At 42.1% G+C, this 22639-nt stretch overlaps 1 protein-coding gene across 1 annotated transcript in view; it reads left to right on the top strand.

Moving 5' to 3' along the window:
* Window positions 1–22639, top strand: part of ATP11C (ATPase phospholipid transporting 11C) — a 208372-nt gene that overhangs the window by 172773 nt on the left and 12960 nt on the right. Inside the window, exons 23-27 of the mRNA XM_069074166.1 lie at window positions 4857–4916; window positions 10501–10628; window positions 16124–16259; window positions 18765–18830; window positions 20155–20258. Coding sequence (XP_068930267.1) covers window positions 4857–4916; window positions 10501–10628; window positions 16124–16259; window positions 18765–18830; window positions 20155–20258 — 494 coding nt within the window. The remainder of the gene's footprint in view (window positions 1–4856; window positions 4917–10500; window positions 10629–16123; window positions 16260–18764; window positions 18831–20154; window positions 20259–22639) is intronic.

Raw genomic sequence — 22639 nt, 5'->3', positions numbered from 1 at the left:
TAACAAATAATGTTCAGTGGGGTTCACTAATGGAGCAGAAGCCAGAGATTCGTCATTTAGTTTGTTGATAGTGTTACTAGCAAGCGATCCAAGTTATTCTCCTTTATCCTGTTTAGATTTCATCTCCATCATGGCAGATATTGGGGAGGGGGGAGAGAGGAATTCAGCAAATTCACATACCAGAGTAGCTTAAGAAGAGACTTAATAAATGTTTGCCAAGTGATTGATAGATCCATTGATCTGCCCATTTAAATATAGGAGCTTTGTGTATTGATCACAGGTATCAGCGTCCCCAAATTCTGGCTGATCTCATTGCCCTGCTGCAAAATTCAAGGTGTACTGTTCTGACACTGATGGCTTTAATCATAATAGACAAATGATTAACCTTGAGAATATCGGTGTAAACAGGGCTCTAATTCATGAATGTGGTCATTTTTCTTCCTTGGATAGACAGGAGCTGGTGTTCTGGCCAACATAAATCCTGCTGCCTGGTCTTTTGTCTTTCCCTAGCAGCAAACAAAACAAGAGAATTGATAGCATCGGTGGAGGAATGAAAAAGGATTGTGTCCCTCGAGAAAGAGTTTGAGGGAAAAACATCATTGCATTGCGCACCTTAGTTTTTCTTTTTGTGTTGATGCCTAATAACATAAAAATGGCTATATTGAGTCAGACTCATGGGCTATTTTGTTCTGGCTCTGACCATGGTCCTGAAGGCCATATTTGGTGCATATGGTACCTGATTGAACTCTCTGTTGCACAAGGAAATGGGTCAGAGCTGTACTTTAGTGATATTTTTTGTCCCTGAAAATAGGATTAAATTGACCAGGGATGGAACTTTGGCCAGCACTTCAAGTCTTGGTACCATGAAGTACCAAGTAATTGTGTGGTAGTGCTCTGTTATAGGGCCCAAAATTAAGAGCTAAAGTTTTTCTTTTCACGAAGAGATGAAAGAGACTATCTCTATTCAAATTTATTAATTTATTATTTGGTCTGAGTCTGAATTTCATTGGTTTAGGCCAGTGGTCAAAATGGAAGGAGGCCCATATTGACTTAGAAAATCACAAATTAACATTATCTATGCTGTATTGTTTTAATTTATTTGGTTAAACCTTACCCAATGCCATTTTAATCTAGTCCTGGAGGCATAAGTTTTTAGTGAGGTCCCAGTGTAGAAGGTCCCTTTCCCAGTGCAGATCAGTATCTGTTCTGCAACTCAGGGTTTTAGGGAGTCACCTGGAGGCCCTGAAAGGTTAAGTGACTTGCCTTCGAGGTCATACAGCCAGCATGTGTCAGAGGTGAGACTTGAGCCCACATCTTCCTAACTCCAATGCTGGCTCTCCATCCATTATACTAAAATATAGGACTACTCATTTAAAATAAAAAATTGATTCGTTAGCTACCTGCTTTAAGAAGAGAGGAAACTTAGATTTGCAAAATGGACAAGTTAAGACACAACACACAGCCCCAATAACATCCTCCTCTTAAGCCTCATCATGACTGTAGGCTCCTATTGACTATACGTATGTGAAAACTGGGCAGGATTCCTGGAAAGATGAAATAGCTGAGATATCTTTGTTTGATGATGCTCTCGTCATTACTATCAGGAGAGGCATACAATGGGGAGACATATATGGAGGAACTCCAACATCCAAGAAAGTGTTCCCATGGATGGTGAAGCACCCCTCCTTCCCCTACATATCTGCTGGTGTTTGACATCATACTGATCGCATCAAACCTTGGAACATGGCAGAGCCTCCTCAATGAGTTCCATAGGCACTCAAACATTTTTAGCTTAACTGTCCACACGAGACAAAGAAAGGGCATAAAAATGCCTGTTGCCTAGAGTATGATATGTAGTTGGACAAGCCTAGAGTTTGTCCATCAATTCATGTGTCTTGGACAGAAACCACAAATGAATTGAACAGGAGTAGGAGAGTGTGATGGGTTGCCTCTGGTCAACTGAAAGTCCTTTTAATAACCTCAGCCTTCTCCATAAAACTGAGACCCGCCCTTTAAATGCCGCTATTTTCTGGCAATACTGTATGACTGTTAAGTCATGAAATAGTACATTCTCGTGTCCACCATGCTTCTCTCTGTTGCTGCTTGGATGAGGCATCCTTGACCTCACTTTTTCAAGACTGTTATCCTCAGGAAGCACAAGGAAAATCAGAGTTACAGAGGTTATCAGAGGAGTAGAGAATGCAAAAACCAAACGCGTTGGTCACATGTATAGTCAAGGAGAATGAATCCAAAACTCTCTCAGCATGTCAGGTGGACTGGTGAGATGAACTTACAGGAGTACACAGATGAGAGGCCCATAGGAGATGAGCAGGGGAGGATGGATTGTGTTCTGGATCATTGGAAGGGATATCCACATCAATGAAAATATTAAAAGATAGACTGAATGAAATATTGGAATAGGTGTGTGTCCTACATGTCACACATGTATGTTCATGTGTCTATCAAGTGTATCTATTTTGCTCACCTACCTATTTCTCTTTGTCTCTGACCTACATATCACCCTCCAACTAATCTATCTCAATCCCACTTTATCTCAACATCTATTATCTCTTTCTTTCTATCTCACCTACCTATCTAATTTATATATGTCACTCTCATCTATATCTATCATCTTTCTACCTACCTATTTCAATCTCTTCTCTTCCCCTTTCCCCCCCATCAAGCAATAGGGACTGAACATATGATTTCCTTAGTAAAGGAAACTTCTAGGAAGCTTCCTCTGCCAGTACAGGTCAGTACCTTCTCTGCAATTTCTAGTCTTAGGGAATTGCCTAGAACACTCAAGAGTGTAAGTGATTTGTCCAGGGTAACCCTGACATTATGTGTCAGAGGTACGACTTGAACCCAGGCCTCCACAATGCCATATATTATTTGGGTGTTTGTGTGTATTTCAGTAATGTTGCCTAAAACAATTTTGGGACTATTTTTTGGGAATTATCTTAAAACCTACAGTTTATCTTTTGCCTACTACCTTTGTTTTTGGTTAATCCAAAGATTTCAGAATGGATTCTATTCTTTGAAAATTACAAGAAATTTGGAACAAAGTCCAGGGGAAAAGATTGTTTACTTAGTTGGAGGAATGTTATTAGTATTGGTTCAGAAAGTCAGAGTATCGAGTGTTATTCTAATCAGAGCCATGGGACGTATTTGCCTTTACCTGACTGGTGAAGGTTGGTACCCCAGTCCTCGCCCCTCCCAGTGACTAGATCTGAAGTCTTCCTCACCCTGGAACCTACTGCCTAGCATGGAGGCTATCATTACTTTGTCCTTTGTCTCTGCAACACTACAGCCCTCCCTTCCAATCGAGTGCCCAATGGATCAGAGCTGCTGCTGATACCTGGGCTCTTGTCCTGGCATCTCTCTTTTCATTCAGCATCATTGGATCTCAACCAGTAAGGCTTCAGCCCCAAACCCACCAGAGATGGATGGAATTTGAAAATCTCCTGTCACCACAACCTGGTGTTAATTGCTCTCCCCTATTTCACCAAGTGGTCCAAGCCTTACAGGGGCTCCCCAAAGCAACTGCCAACACTCTTCAGTGGCTTAACCAACATGCAAATTTTCAGAGTACTGGAGAAAAGGAAAACCTCCTTTGCATTCTTTAACCTGGGTGCCCAGGTATCTGGCCTCTTGTCACCAAGACTAAAAACTCAGACTGAAGACTTCTCCCTGCCATGATCTCATTCAAGACCAGGCCCTCAGATCCCAGGCTGGACCAGGAATCAAGCACATGTTCTACCTTCTGGGGCACTGAAAAGTAAGGTGACTTGGTCACACAAATAATGTCATAGACTGAATTTGACCCCAGATCTTCCTAACTCCAAGTTTATGAATGAACCCTCTACCCTCCCTCTCAGGTATTATAATCAGTGGATTAATGAGAGCAGCAAAATATCTGGGTGAGAATCGCAGTGTCCTCTTTGGTTTTGGCACTAATGTTTCCATTTGCAAGCCATGTCTTTGTAGTGATATATAGAGTCTAGGACCATTCTCCTATGGGCAGTGAATACCCAGTAGTGCTATTTTTTTTGTGGCATAAGCCTATTTCTTCCCTAGGATGCAAATAGGATTTAAACTGAATTAAGCAACACTGCTTTTAGAGAGAGTGTTGTAATGAATTGAGTGCTAGACTCAAAGTAAGGAAGGTTCAGTTATCCCTTCCACATTGTGACCTTCCCCATCGTGGTTTTGATATATCATGGGTTGGCGTAAGAAATTAAATGGGAATTTGAGGGGAGTTTTGCGGAAGCCGCAGACAACACACAAAGGCCAGCAAGATGATGCAGAAAAAGTTTAGGAACTCAGACATGCATAAAACATGTGAATAGTATTGTATAATATCAACATATATTATCTTTTGATGCCATAATTCAAACTTCTTCTCTGCTATGAAGGGAGGGCCAAAAAGTTTTACGTGGATTTTCCATGTTGGGGGCGGGTAGAGCCCTGGGCCCCTAACCCCCATGATGTGGAAGGGATAACTGTTTTTGAAATCTTCCTCTTGATACTTTGTAGCTGTGTGACCTTGGATAAGTCACTTAACCCCTGTGCCACAGGCATTACTCCAAGATAATATGTCAGGAGATATATTACTATTATACATTTGTAGCAACCTGACTCATTGAAAAGAAGTCACCGACCTTTGGCCTTTTGAGAAGCTCCACTGAGATCCGGAAGCTGGTTTGATTATGGATTTGTCTCTTGCCATCAAGCTGTTTCAGTGTGATACTGTTAAAATATTGAATACTGGGACTAGAGATAATTCATAGGCCCAGAGATCAAACAGAAAGAGTGAATGCTTCTCTCCCCACTCAATTTTTAATTTTGTTTTTCAGAACCTTTGTTTCATCCTGCCGCAATTTTTGTACCAGTTCTTCTGTGGCTTCTCCCAACAGGTATATTTCAGTATCATCTTGTGTGGCGTGCACTTTCAGACTTTCCATTAGTTGATCATATGTTATTTTCAGTGAAAATGTCAAGAGAGGCTTGCCCTCTCAACACATCTCTTGAGCTCAACTCTTGTGAATGTCATTGTTTATTAGCTGTAACGTTTTAAAAGTTGTCATTTTCTGCGTGATTTCTGGTATCAGCAAATGTTGCTATCTTTGCTCCAGTAACTTCCTTTGCAGTCAAGCCTCATTTTTGACAGTTGTTTGATATACCCAGTAGGAGGTAAGACAGTATTTTGATTGCTTTCCTTCTCATCCTTCCATAATTTGCAATATCGAAAACCCAAATTAAAAACATGCTCTGATAATCCTAATACTTTACAATTTAATGCTGCATTAAATCCAGTCCCACCTAGCCACTGCTTCTTGTTTGGACTGCCTTGGGAAACACGTCATTGGGGATAATTCTCCACTGAAGGGATTTGAACTGAGTTCATTCTCAGTCTGGTATATCACTCAATTCAATTCAATTCAACAAGCATCTGTTAAATACTAATTATGTGGCTAGCACTGTTCTGGGGAAAGCAGAGAAGAGGAAAAAAAGTCCCTGCCCTTGAAGAGCTTCCACTCTAATTGTGGTACCCAGATAAATGCTTGTGCTTGAATTTTTCAGTGCTCAGTTAATATTATTTTTTTCACCTTTAATGATAGCTCAAAATAAAATGCCCCTATGGTAGCAATTTTTGGCTACATCCTCAATGGGGAAAGGAGAGGCAAATTTGCTGGTTGGTTAAGCTGCTAAAGAGTGTTGGCACTTGTGTTAATAGTCCTACTAAGGCTTGAGACCTATCTATGCCTCCTTCTGGCAAGGCACCCTGCAATGCTGCCATGGACATCTGAAAAAGCTTCTACCTCTCTAGGATATATGTTATTTTTCTGCTTCCTTATGGTAGACTTATGGTTTTTCTAGTTCCTTGGCAGGTTATTGTGGTTTAAGGAAACTTATAGGATCATAAGATTGAAAGCTAGGCCTCAGGATCAATTCTACCCTCTCCTTTCTACAGGTGAGGAAACTGAGGCCAATGCAAAGTGATTTCCTTGCAAATCTGCCTCCTTGCCATTGCAGCTGGTGCTTTTCCAGTTGCTATATCATAAGCCCCATGACATCAGCTGAGTCACATACCTAAATAGCTGTTGCCAGTGTCATGACTTATTGTATGTGGTGCCCCTGCCATCCCCCACCAGCTAGCTGCAGAGAGCAGTATCTGTTCTGGTGGCCGTGAACCAAGACCTTGAGCATTTCAGCTTTCCTCCTTTTAGGATATCTTGACTAACACAAAAGAGGCTCCAGATGAAAACCTTAGGGATCATTTCAGGTGACTCTGTTTAATTATTATGCAGCAAAAGGGCACAGGGAAGTGGGTTGATTTGGAACTTGGAGGAGGGCTGGTATTGTTTCTCTACATCCCCCCTTCTTTCTTTCCCCCATACCCAAAGCAAAGATAGGAGATCTCACCTTGGGTCTTAAGATGAGATAGGGTAGGTCTCCAATTGTTAATACTTTGTATATATTTTTGCATTGACTTATCTGTATACATATGGCTTCCCTGGGGTATAACGTAAGCTACCCAAGGGCAGGGAGATTTTTTTGCTTTAGTTTTGAATCCCTAGCCCAGTGTCCAACCCAGGATTTTACTCTTGAAGAGCATTGATTTCTGTGGAAGTTTTCACAGGGCTTTTTTTTCTCATCTAGATGTTTCCTCATTCCTATATCAATGTAATCACATGTCTGATCTATATCACTGAAGGCATAGCTCCAGTCTGTATTCTTATGTGTCAGGCATTTGTGCTCAAGATACAGAGCCCCAAATGGATCAATTCCTGCCCTCAAGGAGCTTATATTTTAATGGCTAAATTCCGCTTAAGAATTTGGATGAATTTTTAATTTAAAGAATTTTTATTTTAATTCCTTCATTTAATAGCCAATCATCCTGACTGATCTATTTGCTGGTTTCTAAAAGGTTCTGGCTAGCCTAATTCATGTTCATTTGTTGGAGTGCTCTCTTCTATTAGTGGGGAAACATAATTATTGCTTCTTGTAGTTGAGGGAGATTCAGGGCTAACTTCCCCCACTAAACAGTCAATTAGAGCCCTAGTTTTCAATTTAGTGTTTAGGGAAAATTAACAGTTTCCATAGAAACCATCTCCTTCCATGTCTCAGAATGATCCCCCCTGGAGAATTCCTAGGTGTGCAACGTCCCCTCAGAGCCCAGCACTCCGACACGCTTTGGCATAGTTACCACATTAAAAACGATTGCCCAGAAGGCTGCGTAGGATGAAGGGCCTCTATTTTCTCCGTGGGCTTGTGTTCTTAATTCCCATTGAGAATATTACAGGCCTGCAGATCATCATGTGTGTTGCCTGGCAGTTCTCCCTAATATTGCCACTTGAGTATCTTGTCACCTCTTTAAGCAAAACCCAGGAGAGGGGAAAAAAATCCAATACTCCTTGCCTCCTTCCCTCCCTCCTCCAGATCCTGGCTGCCTTCCCATGGTTTCTGACACTGTGAGCAACGCTGCCATCTGCCTGGGAGCTGAGGCTGGGGATCCTGGAGTGAAACTGGCCTTCCTCCCTTTCTGTCTTCCAGTTTAGGCAGTCCCCCAAAATCTGCTCCTTCCCCCTCTAGTGTTGCCAAAAGTCACTGTTTGGGGTCGATCCCATAAAAGGTTTTCTACGTCTTGGCAATAGTTAGTTAGCTGTTGCCCTTCTCTCCTGCATCCTCAGAATCTCTGCCTCCCAGTGTTTTCCCATCCTGTCTTCTAGTCTGTGTCCTCCCTGAAAATCCCTAGTTCCTTGCAAGACTTGGTTCTTATATACTTGGCCTGTCAGGATCTCTACCCCTTATTAATGATTCTCTGTTTGCACCCAACCACCCTAAAGTAAAGAGCTTTGTGTACATTGTGTGTTAACTTATCTGTATATGTTGTTTTCCTCTAGTAGAATGCAAACTCCTTGAGGGTGCAGGAGCTGTTCTATTTTTTTTCCTTATAGCCCCAGAACCTAGCAACATAGTAGAACCTTAATAAATATTTGTTGAATTATTAGATCAGTGTTGAATTGAATTGAGTTGAATTGTCAATCCAAGACAGTCCTGTGGCTGGCTTCTTTGGCTTTATCATTCTGTCACTTCTTGTGCAAGATTGTCGCTGTAAGGTCTTAGTCTCCCTCACAGGTCACTTCATTGTACTGTAAGGTCTTAGTATCCATCATAAGTCACTTCATCCACCGTGGTCAGAAGCTCCCTTTCGTTGTTCTAGTTCATGTGAACATGTTTCTATCCCTCTACACCTTACTCTCATCCTTGCCCCCTGTGTGCCTTCTTTGTGTGGGCTTCCCTTTCACATTTTATCTCCCAACCAATGATCTACCTTACTTGGGTTTACTGCAAGACCTAGCTATTCCAGGAAGACCCCTAAGATTAATAAATATGGCCATGGGACATGAAGAAAAGTCACATAAACCTAACACCTTAATCTTTCCTCTCCCTTGCCCTACCTAAGGTCATAGGGTTGTATAGTTAGAGCTGTAAGAGACCTTTTTAGGTCCTGAATTTTAGAGCTGGGTGGGACCTCAGCAACTGTCTAGTCCAACTGATATTCCCAAAACAATACTCTCTATGGCACTCCTAATGGGTGAACTTTCAGACTCTGCTTGAAGACTTCCAGTGGGCTCATCTTGTTCAGTCCTCCCATTTTACAGACGAGGAAACTGAAGCCCAAAGAACTGAAGTGACTTGGCCAAGGTCACAGAGATTGTGGTGTGGCAGATGCCAAGGCCAGGCCCTCTTATATCAAATCCCATTAAGAGGGAGGGAGGGAGAAAGAGGGAGAGAAAAAGGCATGCAAGAGAGACAGTGAGAAAGAGGAGAGACAGACAGAAAGAGAAAGAGGGGTGGAGGGGATAGAGAGGGAGAGAGTACAGAGAAGGGTGAGAGATAAGGAGAGAGAGGGGTAGGGAAGGAATGGGGAGATAGAGATGAGAGGGGGGAGGGAGGGAGAGAGACATGGGGGAGAAGAGAGGAGAGGGGAAGATGGAGACAGGGAAGGAAAGAGAGAAGAGAAACATGGGCTGATGAAAAGGAGAGAGAGAGAGAGAGAGAGAGGGAGAGAGAACTGACTTAGCCATCCTCTTTTGTTATAAATTTACAGAGTATAGAGCCCCTTTTCTACCTGGCATATGTAGGGAGCACCCCACAGCATTGAACAAAGCTGACTTCTTTGGAAGGTCAAGTTTCTCAAGGTCCCAACTTCAAAAGCATTGGGAGTTTCCTGTATGGAGATAAAATTGGCTTCCTGACACCAGGAGCTTTGTCTTCTGATTTTTTTTTTGTCCGTGATCCTCTTGGGTCTGTTTATTTCTTTGTTAAAACCAGGGGAAAAAAAGTTTCCTCCAAGGGGCGTTCCACATTCCGATGAGCCACAGAATGGCAATTTCTCACTTTGTATAGCACCTAGCAGAGCGCAAAGAGGCCCTTTCCCCCAGCTAAAGCTTTCACGAAGGAGAAGAGGCTAATAAATTGCTTGGAAAATCTTCATAATTCCACATAAATGGTTCAGTTGGTTGTTGTGATTACAGAGGCAGTCACTGGTTGACTACACCATTGAGTCAGTTCTCAATGGTAGAAGCCTATGTTAACGATCAAAAATGTCAATGGGAAGTTTCCTCTATTCTGGCGAAAACCACCATTTCTGCTTGTGATGGACCCCAAAAAAATCATTCCAGATATACAACACTGACTCAGTCTGGCTGCTGCTCTTGTATCACTTCAGGGAAAGATGGCAGCCTTATCCTGAAATGACTTATTTTTTTCATGGTTATAACACTTTCTAAATTGTAACTATTGCATCTTTAATAGAAATACTCAGGATTGTATTTTATAATTCCAAGCAAGGCAGCAGTCTGTAACTGAGCAGAGCTTGGGAGGAAACATATGGTAGAACAGAAGTAAAACACTGGATTTGGAGCCACTTAAAACCTGTGACCTTAAGTCAATCATTGAACTTTCCTGGGCCTCATTTCCCTCATGTGTAAAATGCAGGGGTAGGACATCTGCTCAGGTTCCTTCTGGTGAGAAATCTCCGAGCCTGTGATCTCATGTCGCTTACCTCCCTGGGTCTCTGTTTCCTTGTCTCCAAAATGAAGGCATTGGACTAGGTGACTGCTAAGGTTCCTTCCAGCCCTGGATCTTTGAGGCCAGGATCTTCAGTTCCTTAATTTCTCTGGGTCTCTGTTTCTTTATCTTTCAAGGGAGGGGGATGAACTAGATAAACTAGGTTCTTTCCACATCTAAATCAATTTTCCCATTCATGTGCCAATTGGTCGGGAGGGTGGCAACACAATAAGACATGAAATTATTTGGATTTCTCTTCTATAACTATAACATGAAGAAGAATGAAAACAAAGCAGCCCCATGGAGAAAGGGACCTATTTTAGTCATGATTTTCAGTAGATAGAACTTTGCCTCTACATGTCCATTACTAAAATTCCCTTTCCGCATTGTTATTTCACTTCCTCCGCACCGCTGCTGAAGCCGTTGTATGATGCTGCTTACCTTACAATGTACAACATCTGCTTCACTTCGTTACCAATCCTGGCCTACAGCTTGCTGGAACAGCACATCAGCATTGACATTCTTACCGCTGATCCCAGATTATATATGTAAGTTGAAAACCACAGTGGCATTTGTGGGGCATGGGGAGGGGAGAGAAGGGGGTAGGAGGAACTGTCAACCACTCAAGGTGACCCAGTTCCCCATGTGTTTGAGTGTCCAGGGATCCCATTCGAGAGTTCTGATTTCCAAAGCTCTAATGTCAGTTTGTTGTCTATTGAAGTAAGGTAGTGGGGGCAGAGTGGCTTCAGGACCAGCCTGGGAATCAGGAAGTCTGAAGTTCAAATATTGCTCTGGTTCTTACTAGCTGGGTGGCCCTGGGTAAGTTTCTTCAGCTATGTGTCTCAGGCAGGTTCCTGAGACTTATAAGGAGTCATAGTCAAAGTGGTGGGGTGTCATCATGATTAGAATTTTGGACTTAGATTCAGAAAGATCTGAGTTCAGATTCTGCCTCAAGACACCTGATAGCTATGTGATACAGGGCAAGTTACCTAACCTTTCTCTGCCTCGGGACCTCATCTGTAAACTTAGGGGAATAGAAGCACCTGCCTTTCACAGGTGAGATTCAAGTGAGATAATATGTGAAGCATTTTCATTATATAAATGTGAGTGATGGTGGTGGCAGTGGCCTAGGTACTTACTGGTTGCAGCTCACACAAAATCTCAGGTTGTTTATGGATTTGCAAAGTGATATAAAAAAGAAATGGCTACTTGGACCACCTTCAAGACTTGTACTTAAACATGTAAGAAATCTCCAGTTGGGAATTCCTGGCTCCATCAAACTTGCAGTGAATTTGAGTAGAAGTTACAAAGAGACCAATGTAGGTAAGATGTCAGGAGAAACTTCCCAACAGTATGGGCCATCCCAGAGTGGACGAGGCTACCTTGGGAATGCAAGCATGGGTGGTATGTGAAAGAGATAAAGAGATAAAGAGAGAGGGGAGAGAGAGAGAAAGAGAGAGAGAGAGAGAGAGAGAGGGAGAGAGAGAGAGAGAGAGAGAGAGAGAGAGAGAGAGACCCAAGATCTTGAAACAGATGTGGTCTGACCACATAGCAAGGTTTCTTTGGAGATCTGCATTGGACTAGATGGCCTAGGATCATTCCCAACTCTGTGATTTTAGGGTCCATTTTTCTCGTAGGTCAGGGGAGTGCCATTGGTATGTCCCCTACATACAGGGGGAGCCTCCTAAAGACCTTATGTTCATGAACAAAAGATTTTTACTCATTTTGATGACTGAACTCTACCTGGGCAGAACAAAGATGGTGAGAATCATTAGCCCCTAACTCATGTAATGTTCCAGAGACATTTTCCCCCTCTTAATCAGGCTCTAACTCTACAGTTTTATTGAAGAGCATAATTAATTCAGAGAGTCAAAGAAAAAAATGGATTTGTCTTGAAATAGCTGTTTCTCCTTATGGATGGGTAACTTGGAACTGTCCCCAGCAACTGGCCTATTATTAAATTGGATTTTTTTTATGTCAGGATTACAATGAAGGATGAGGATGTTAATCTAGAGGATTGCTGAGTAGTGGGTGCCAGTTACCTCCTTTATGAAATGAGAGGGTTGGACAGATGACCTCCAAGTCTCTCTTGGAGACTGAAATCTAGGATCCTATGATCCCTATGTAGGGCAGGAAAGAGGAAAGATGAAGTTAGTAGAGGCCCATCTGGAATGCGAGGAACTGGAAGAGTAAACCAGCATCTACCATATGTGTTGTCTTAAAGGGACTAAAAGGGACATGGGAGAAATCTGGTCTGATCACTTCATTTAATAGAGGGGAAAACTGAGGTCTAGAGTGGGGCCAGGGCCTTATTCAAGGTCACCCAGGAAGTGAGTGGCCCAGCTGGGACTTAGCCCCAGGCTCTGTCTGTCTGTGGCTTGTCTTTCAAGTGCTGATGACTTGTTGAAATATGAGGGCACAGTGGTGGTCAGGAGTGGGTGGGGGGGAGCAAGCTTATGCAAAATCTCTGATTGAATGCATTGCAGACAGAGTTCATGAATTTTTGACTTGTCTTGCTCTGGAGTTTGTGCTTGGCCAGAGATGATGCTGGAATCGATGCTGTGGCCTAGCGACTTCCCCTTCCAGCCAGCCTGAGCTTGCCTTCTGCCTGTTTCTTTGCCAGACACACCAGGTCCTGCTCTCCCCATGGCACTATATCTTTGTATACAAGAGGGCCTGGGCTCTCTCTGCTTGCCTTTCAGCCTCATTTTTAGTGACTCACCTGCTTGTAAAGGCTCCCACCTCAAATAGGAGATGTACTTGGCCTTTTTTATTATTTATAAAAGTGAAATGAAAATGGCATATGGTTCTTCCTTCTTCCCCACTCCTTTCTCCCTGAATATTTAGCAATGAAAGGTAGATTAAGAACCAGGAAGATCCTCTTTTCAGATCACACCTCTCACATATAGTATGAGACCCTGGGCAAATCAGCTAATTTCTTGGTGCTCCAAGCCACTCTCCCAACTTTACTTTCCAGATTTGCATTGGTGGAAGGAGATTCTCCACCTAAAGCTCCCTATATTCTTTTTTTCTTTTTTCTTTTCGGAGGGCAACTGGGGTTAAGTGACTTGCCCAAAGTCACACTGCTAGTTTTTGTGTTAAGTGCCTGAGGCCAGATTTGAACTCAGGTCTGCCTGACTCCAGGGCCAGTGTTCTCCTTACTGCGCCACCTAGCTGCCCCTCCCTATATTCTTTACACCAATGAAATCACAGGTCTGGACTGGAAAAAAGAAAAAATGATTTAGCAAGGGGAAGAAATTCATCCCCCTGTCCACTGTGCTAAGATGAAAGGCCAGGCCCCTTTGTTATGTGACAAGTAAATGGATCCCAAACAAATACCCTTACTTCCTCTTCCCAGTTTTTGATTTCTTTTTTGCCTTTTCAAATCATAAATAACTCACATTTCTAGAGCATCCTAAGACTTACAAAGCCCTTTCCTTCACATCAGTCCTATGTAGGTAGTATAACCATTATCATCCCATTTTTCAGAGTAGAGAATTGAAGCTTAGAGAGAGCAAGGGCTTTGCCCACAAGCACTGCAAGAGTCGATGTGCATCCTGATGTTCTGGATGTGAAGACCAGTGGCATCTTGTTCCTCCTCTGTCACCCTGTCTCATGGGATACTAGCATGCAATGGCTGAAGGGCTGGACTTAGAGGAAAGAAGGCTGGGGTTCCAATCCCACCTCAGATATTTCCTAACTGTGTGACCTTGGACAAGTCATTTCTGCTCTATGGGTATTATCTGTAAAATGAGGATGGTGATTCCCAGAGCACCATGTGAAGAGTGCTCGAGTAATTTTAAAGGGCCGTGGAGCTGGCAACCAGTATTGTTGTTAGAGCTGGGAAGAATTCTAGAGGTTGTCTAGATCACACACCTCTAGATCACACTTTTTTTTTTGGAAGAAGGGAGGCAATAGGGGTCAAGTGATTAAGGGTGACATTGCTAGTGTCTGAGGCCAGATTTGAACTGAGGTCTTCCTGACTTTATGCACTGCAGCGCCACCCAGCTGCCCCCATACCTCCTTTTACAGAGGTGAAAACAGACTCAGAAAGATAATTGACACTTGTCCCAAGGTTGCTATGTTACACTGGTCCATAGACTGCTAGAGTCTTCTAGACCACTGGGGTCAAAGTCACATAGAAACATATTGCTGCTGACCTGTGTCTATTGACTTAGAAAACCACAAATGAACATTATCCATGTTGTATTGTATTTTAATTTATTTCTTGTTAAATTACATTTTGATCTGGTTCAGGCCAGACCACACTCCTTTTACAGAGGAGGAAGCTGAGGCTCAAGAGAGGCCAGAGCACAGACCCACCCAGATGCTCTTTCCCTTGCATTACATCTTGTTGACCTTCCTTTTCTTGTTTTTTTTTTTCATATATATGCATTACACAGTGGAAAGAGCACTGGATTTGGGGTCAGGACGACCTGAGTTTAAATCTCACCTCTAACACTTACTGAGTTTGTGACTGTGAGCAAGTCACTTACTCTCATTATGCCTCAGTTTCCTTCTCTGTCAAATGATAGTATTAGGCTTGACTATCTCTAATATCCCTTCTAACTCTAGATGTCTGATTGTATATCTTCTACCAATATTATTACAAAGCCCTTTGTGTGGCCATCTCCCTCCCTCCTTAAAAAGTTACTCTTATTTCATCCATTGCCCCAATCCATGGCATTATAGTGACAGTTAGAAGCCAATGAGTAAGCTAATCAACAAGCATTTATTAAGTGCCCCCTTTGTTCCAAGTGTTTTCTGGTCATCTGGGGGGTAGGCCTTTGGGTCACATGCAGAGGACATAGGGAAATGGGAGGTACCCTTCAGTGCTAGAGCAAGTGGCTTAGTGATATGGCCACTAGATCTGGGGGGCAGGTGGCCTTGTTCCCTCCCTCCTGCCATCCTTCCTGGGCCGTCACTTGCAGAAGTGGAGGGTGCCATTGGTACTCAGCAGCCTTTGCTTTCTCTTTCCCAGAGGCCTCTGCCCATGATCTTTGTGGTCATTTTGCACCATTACCTCATGGGTACTCCTAACTGAAATAGCCATGCTTAACAACAGTACCCAGTAAACATATAGATGCTCATGAGTGCTTCTTTTTTTTTTAAGCAATCAGAGTTAAGTAACTTGCTCAAGGTTACACGGCCAGTTATTTCTGGGTGTGGTGCTGAGTGTCTGAGCCCAGATTCGATCCCAGGTCATCCCGACTCTGGGGCCGGTGCTCCTACTTGCTGTGCTACCTGGCTGCCCCTATGAGTGCTTCTAAAAGAGATTTTCTTTGCATGTGTGAGTAGCATCTTAGGAAACCCTGGGAGTAAGTAAGACATTTGGGTGACTAGATAGAGAAGGATTTACCACAGAAACTAAAGGCAGCACCCACGTGGGCCCATAGTCTCTATGTTTGGGATGGAAATGACTGTTTAGCATTTGGCTTCCCATTGAGGCAATTTGGTGTAATGGAAGTAACACTGAGGTTGGAGTTAAAGGACCTCAGTTCAAATCCTGGCACTGTTACTAGTTACATGACCTTGGGCAAGCTATTTAATTTCATTGGGCCTCGGTTTCCTCATCTGTTAAATGAAGGGGCTGGATCTGATGATCTCTAAGGTCCCTTTTCCAGGATCCTAAGATAAGATTTTTGAGTGATTTAACTATTCTCTTGATCACCTACCATTCAATATGGCATAAAGGCCCAATCTTCAAACCATTACATTTTCAAAGTTAACAGGAAAGGCATAAAGGACATTTTCTTAAAGATCTGAATTTTAGGAGAAGCTCAGAATTTTAAAAATTAGCATTTTATTAATGATAGTTTTGCCATAACCAGAGTTTTAGGTTAATATGATTGGTCAAGGCATCATCCAGATGACTCATTGGTACCTTTCAAGCCACCAGAGGGAGCCCTCCTCCAGTATAACCCTATGCCCACCCCAGTATTTGCCCTTCATTTGGGGTATGCCTTTCTTGCATTGTTTGCTTGGAATGACAATATGGGAAAAATGCTTTAACCTGACTTCTTTCTGTACCGTTTCCTGATAGGAAAATTTCCGACAATGCCAAGCTAAAGTGGGGCCCTTTCTTGTACTGGACATTTCTGTCTGCCTTTGAAGGAACCGTGTTTTTCTTTGGTACTTACTTCCTTTATCAGGCCACAACCCTGGAAGAGAATGGAAAGGTAAGGTTTGGGCTTGCAGACTTTATGTACGTCTAAATACTCAATGGAGATGTCATCTATAACTGCTTGCTGTCTGCTGATCCCTAGGAGGCGACCCTTATCCTTGTGAGAATACCTTTGATCAAACATGAAGGGGCCATAGTATACTTTGCTCTGTGTAGACCTCGAAATTTTCATCTAACTCTAAAGCTGTGGCCTTAATTTGGTTGCAGTTTTTGCCGAAATGGTCACTGGCTCATGACCTTAAGATTTTAAAAAAGAAAATACCTACTTTGAGATCAAAGTTGAGATGTACATAATTATTATTTCTGTTTAATTAAAATATTCAGGCAATATGAATTGCACACTATGTCCAAGAATGTGTGGTAGAAATGGGGAGAGATGTAAAGATGGAGCTCGTCTGTTGAACCCCATTTGGTGACCTGTGAGTTGCAGCTCAGACTATTTGGAGGTTTCACACAGTGGGGTGAGGTGGACAGGAAGACTTCACTTTTCTTTGGGGTGTCCTCTGGCTGGCTGTCCAGGCAACCAGGGCTTGGCTATTCCATTTCCTCAGCACTGACCTTCCCTACCCACCCCTATGGCTGTTGGAGCATAGCGACTGACCGCCCAGGCATGACCCTAGAAGGGGAGCTCCGAGGGTTGCCAAGAAACGCTTTTCCCTGGGAGAACAAGAGGCCCCCAGCCATACTTCTGAGAACTGAGTTCCAGCATATCACATCCTTTGCTTTAATTACATCCTGTCGACTTCAGGGGAGGCCTTGTTAGAGGTGTTCACATTTATACTCCATTGAACTCCATAATCTGCCTCCAACTGACCTTTGTGGACTTGTTCACACTTCTATTTCCTTGTATTCTTCATTCCAGCCAGATTGTACAACCAATTGTTTCTCATTCCTTTTCCATTTCTGTGTAGTCACTCAGGCCATCCCCTGTGCTGGGGACTGTGCTCCTTCCTCTCTGGGCTTCTTGAAATCCTTCTCTTCCTTCAAGGCCCAGCATAGGCCTCACCTCCTTGAGCTGTACCCATTACTCACAGTTGAAAGTTAGTTCTTCCTCCTCACGTTTTTCCCAAGGTGCTTTGTCTGGCTTTCTCATTTAAGCCCAGCTACCTTGCGGCCTGCTTCTCACTGTATACATTTTAAACCTTGCTTCTTGAAACCAAATACAGAACCATTTTTCATATCTACATACTCAGCAGCTAGCCCAAGACCTTCCTTTACATAGTAGCTGCTTTGTAGAGGTTTGTTGTTGTATTAGTGAAACCCTAATTCCCCAACAAGTGCTAAACTTTAAGATCTAATTATATAAAGTGCATAAGATCAGCAGATCAGAGTGACATTGTGAAGTGAGTGAGTGCAATCAAAACTCACGACTTTGGACTCATTGAAATTTGGCCATCTGAATCAGCAAACATTCTGAATGACCAAGAATAGTTTTCAGAAAGAGTCCAGTCTGATTATTTTCAGGTCCACACAGTAACTCATTCTGTGCCCTACAAAGTGGCCACAGGGGTTACTACCAGACCTGCCTTGAGAAAAAAGCATTCTTAGTACCATTTGTAATTAGCACATTAATTGTCTGCAAATAGCTCTTGGGAAAAGAAATGCTTCCCAAATGCGTAAAAAAGACCCCTGGGAGCTTGTTTGCCCTGTTCTTTTGCTCAGCGGAGCCTTTTTTCAGCTTGTACAAGGGGAAACTTCAGCCTGGCCTCTGTCCAAATTATTCCAAATGGATGCCATATTATTGCCTCTGCCGCTGTTCCAGTAAATGCTCGTTAAAATGACCGATGAGTGCAAGAACTGCTCCCAGCAATTAATCCTAGCACCCATGCGTGATTTGATTGAATCTTTTCAGGGTTTTGTGGTTTGTTGGGTTTTTTGTGTGTTTTTTTTTACTTTTATTAACTTTTTTTTTGCTTTGTTTAAATTAAAAAAGAAACGTTAACATCTCGTTTTCTGTTTTAATGCTATACATTCAGATCTTGACCATATTTGGTAAGCATATATATAATGTCATTCATTGACTACATTTGGATTGATTCAGACTGCTTTTCCTTCTTGTTGGGCCAACAGTCAGTGGGCTCTCAAAGCCCACATGGTAGGTTGGAGCTGGAAAATGGGAAGCCCCCTCTTGTTTTATTGCTGCCATCATTGAGGAATAGAGCCCCCCAGTGGCTTTTTGGTTTTCTAGAGAAAGAGCCTATTTGAATCTTTAAAGACTAAAGTCATCCAAATGACTTGTTCCTGTGAACATTGCTGTGAAGAGTAGGAGATTTTTCTGCCCTAGCCATCCCTGTGATTTAGTACCTGGGTCTCATATGTAGTATGGGAGAGATTCAGCAGCAACATCACAGACAGATGTAGGGTCCTCCTTGGGGAGCACTGAAGGCCACACTCAAACCCTGAAATATGATTTTCCTGCCCAGAGTGACTGGTTTTGAGTGATTTCAGTTGACCAATGAAATACAAAATGGTACATGAAACTCTCTGATTGTTTTTTCAGGTTTATGGGAACTGGACTTTTGGAACTACTGTTTATACAGTCCTAGTAATCACTGTAACACTGAAGGTTAGAGTTTTAAAATTATTATTATTATTGTTCAGTTACATTGGAAGGATATTTTGTCCTTTCAATTTGGTTCCTAAATAAGTTTCATGATCTTAGTTTTCAAAGTTGCTTGGTATTCATTATAACCCTTTTTTTCTGACCTCTCCCCAAGATGCCTAATATCCAGGTTTCATCAGTGGCCATTTTTTCTTAGGATATTTCCCCTCCATTGTGTGTGTGTGTGTGTGTGTTCTTTTTCGCATGTTATCATACCTTGGCATTTTTGCAGGTGTTACAACCTAGAATGAGAAGAGTGTCAAGTAGCCAGGTACTCTTAGAGCTAAAAAGACCTAGTCTTGATGCTGACAAATATTTGCCATGTTGTTCTGGAAAAGTCCTGGAATCTCTCAGCACCTCTGGCAGCTCTCTAAAGCTACAAGGTGCTTATCTGCAATGGTGAAAGGTGTTTGCATACCAGGAGTTCTCATGCCAATGAAATTGCAGGCACAGGAAAACAAACAAACAAATAAACACCTTTTTTTTGCTCAATGCTATATCCCACACTGGGAAACTCACTTTGGCTAAAACCATTCATGTAAATAAGTATCACTCGATTATCCAAAATGAGCCTTAGTGTCCATGCCATGATAGGTCTTCTTGACTCTAAGCCTCATACTCTTTCTACAACTCCATGACTATAGTTTCCGTACATTGAATAATGTCCTTTTTTCCCCTGGAATTATCATTGTCTTCACTTCACTATTTCTCCTCACTGCATTGAGACTTTCTGTGTAGCAAAACCAAAAGCAATTGAGCAAAACCAGCCAACACAATCACCATATATGCCAGCACATACAATATTCTGCACACATAGCCCCCCCTGCCTTGTCAGTGAAACTTCCCTTCTCTTGAGAAGCACCTTCTTTCTCATCATCTTCTCAGTGTCTCTCTGAGTTATGGGTATTTGGCCACATTGGTGGTATTCTTATAATATGGCTGTATAAATGGAGAAACCAAGACACAGATGATCAGGACCCTTTTGCAAATGGCAAGATGGAAAAGAAAACTCAGCTCTTCCAATTTCCATTCTCAAGAGATCTTAAACCTACATAGTGGAGAGAATGTCTGTTGTATAGCTTTATGCTAAAAGTTCTTATATCCCAAATTGATAAGTCCTTCCTCCCTGGTTCATGGTACTATCTTCTTTGCTCCTTCCTCTTTTCCCAAACCCAACTAGGACCTACCCTGTCATAGAACTTTGGTTGTATAGGGGACAGATTTTATCTAAGCTAGATTACTTTATATTCTTCCTTCACTGAATTTCTAATTTCCCCCTTTTTTTCAGCTTGCCATAGATACTAGGTTCTGGACTTGGATCAATCACTTTGTGATTTGGGGTTCCTTAGTCTTCTATATCTTTTTCTCTTTCTTCTGGGGAGGCATTATCTGGTAAGTACTGTAAATAAGTAAGTATCCCTGTAAATATACCTTTTTATACACACCTGTATATATTTACACTTAAACACTTGCTATCCTTTATTTCCAATAAGAGCTGGAAGGGACCTCAGAGGTCATTGAGTCCAGTTCCTTCTTTTTGCAGAGGCCTAGGGAGGAAGTAAGTTACCTAGGGTCACAAAGATACTAAGCATCGGAGCTGAGAGTTGAACTCAGGTCTTCTTGAGTTCACATCCAGTATACTCTCTTTGCTTTGTCTGCTGTATAAGATGAAGTGAACCTATCAGGGAATTAATATAAAGTTCATAATTAATAGCTTATATTTACATAGCAATTTATGCTTAGAAACCATTTTCCCTAGGTTATCACGTTTAATCCTCAGAAAAAGCATGTGAAGTCAGCAGAGTGAATATCATTCTTTCCATTTTACAGTTGAGAATACTGAGGCTTAGAGGTATTAAGTAGCTTGACCATAGTCATGCAGCTAGTTAGTGGCAGAACCTATACTCCAGCCCAGGTCCGCAACTCCAAGTCCATTGTTCTTTCCACTATACTCTGAATTCTCTTTCCATTCAACAAGCATTTATTAAGCACCTACTGTGTCCCCAGCTGGAAATTTAAAGACGAAAGATGAAATAGTGCCTGACCTCAAGTAGCTTACATTGTATGACGTATATCATATGTATGTATATGTGTGTATACACAGTATAAAATATATACAAAAAGTCAGTCCTTCAACATCCCTTTTGTTGAACAGACTCATATGCCTTCCTCTATTTTTTTTCTCATTAATTCCTGTTTTACTGTGCCAAGGTGACAAAGAACCCAGAATAGAGTTGATTTGCTGTCATAATAGGCAAATATGTGCCTCAGCTTTATTTCACTATAGGCAACCATAATGTCCTTTGAAAAATTTTAAAAATATTTTATTATTCCCAGTTACATGTAAAAAACTATTTTAACCATCATTTTTTACAATTTGGAGTTCTAAATTCTCTCCCACCTTTCTGCCCCTCCCCCCTCGTTGAGAAGGCAAGCAATTTGATAAAGGTTATTCATGTGCAGTCATGCAAAACATATTTCCATATTAGTCATATTGTGAAAGAAAACACAGGCGAGAAAGAAGACAAGAAAAATAAAGAAAGCAAAAAAAAGTACACTTTGATCTGCATTCAGACTCCATCACTTCTTTCTCTGGAGGTGGATAGAATTTTTCATCATAAGTCCTTTGGAATTGCTTTGGATCTTTATATTGCTGGGAATAGCTACGTCATTCCAGCTGATCTTCATACAGTATTGCTGTTACTGTGGACAAGATCATGTTCGTGAAGAGAAATAAACTCATGTCTTTGAACTTAGAAAGCTGATCCAGGTGACATACCACTGTAAATTAGAATAGGTAAGCAGAAACTATTACTGGGTACATTTGGTCAGAGATGAGAGTCATAACTAGGGCCGAGTGACTGGGGCTTCAGCCTAGGATGCCACATTTCGAGTGTGCTGATAACATTTGTTAATCTTCAGAAGGTCAAAACAGTGTCACTTAGAACCAAGTTAGCAAGAAGAATTAATTAAACTATAAACCTACCAGGTGGGAGGCAGTGTGGTATATTAGAACTGGACTTGTAGTCAAGGACTTGGGCTATAATCCCAACTGTGCTATTCATTGCCTAATTAAGTGTCTTTGGACAAATCATTTAATTTTCCAGTGTCTGAGTTTCCTTGAGTATGTAATTGGGAGGGGGAGGGGACAGGATGAATCCAGATGTCCTCTGAGGTCCCTCCCATCTCTAGACTTATAATTCTATGATCTTGAGTCATCTAGTCTTTCCAGGCTTCAGTTTCCTTTTCTGAAAAATGAGGGGGTTGGACTCAACCTCTGAGGTCCCTTTCAGCTTTAGACCTATGATACTGACGATGATGATGATGTTGATGATGTGATGATGGCAATGGTGGGGCTCTCTCTGGCTGAGCTCATGATTTATGGCACTTGCCCCAGGCATGTGGATTCCTAGGGATGACTCTCCTATTTTTAGACATTAACTTTCCTATGGCTCCGACTCCAGGAGTCATTGTGCCACGCTGTGGCCACGAAGGCCTTGGGCTTGGCAGGGAGGAATCTGGTGTGCATTTCACCTGGGTGGGAGTTCCTCACCAGTTGCAGAGAGGTTAAATGTTAATGTTTTTGTTGCTAAGCCTAGTTAGCCCTTGATTGGTTCTTGCTGGCAATGATTACATAGCTCAATGCTTTGACTAATAGAGCAAATTGCAATCATCTCTGTTGATGATGTTAAGGGAAATCCACTGAGGTTTCCAAACCCACAGCTTGGCTAGGTGCCCATTTCTGGCCTCACATCCTTAACACCTAGCATCCT

This window comes from Petaurus breviceps, unplaced genomic scaffold, assembly GCF_028583685.1.
Source record: "Petaurus breviceps papuanus isolate PSGF00001 unplaced genomic scaffold, PetGlider_PUasm1.0 90881, whole genome shotgun sequence".
Classification (NCBI taxonomy): domain Eukaryota; kingdom Metazoa; phylum Chordata; class Mammalia; order Diprotodontia; family Petauridae; genus Petaurus; species Petaurus breviceps.
The sequence above is the reverse complement of the archived record's forward strand: the minus strand, read 5'-3'. Positions and strand labels throughout refer to the sequence as shown.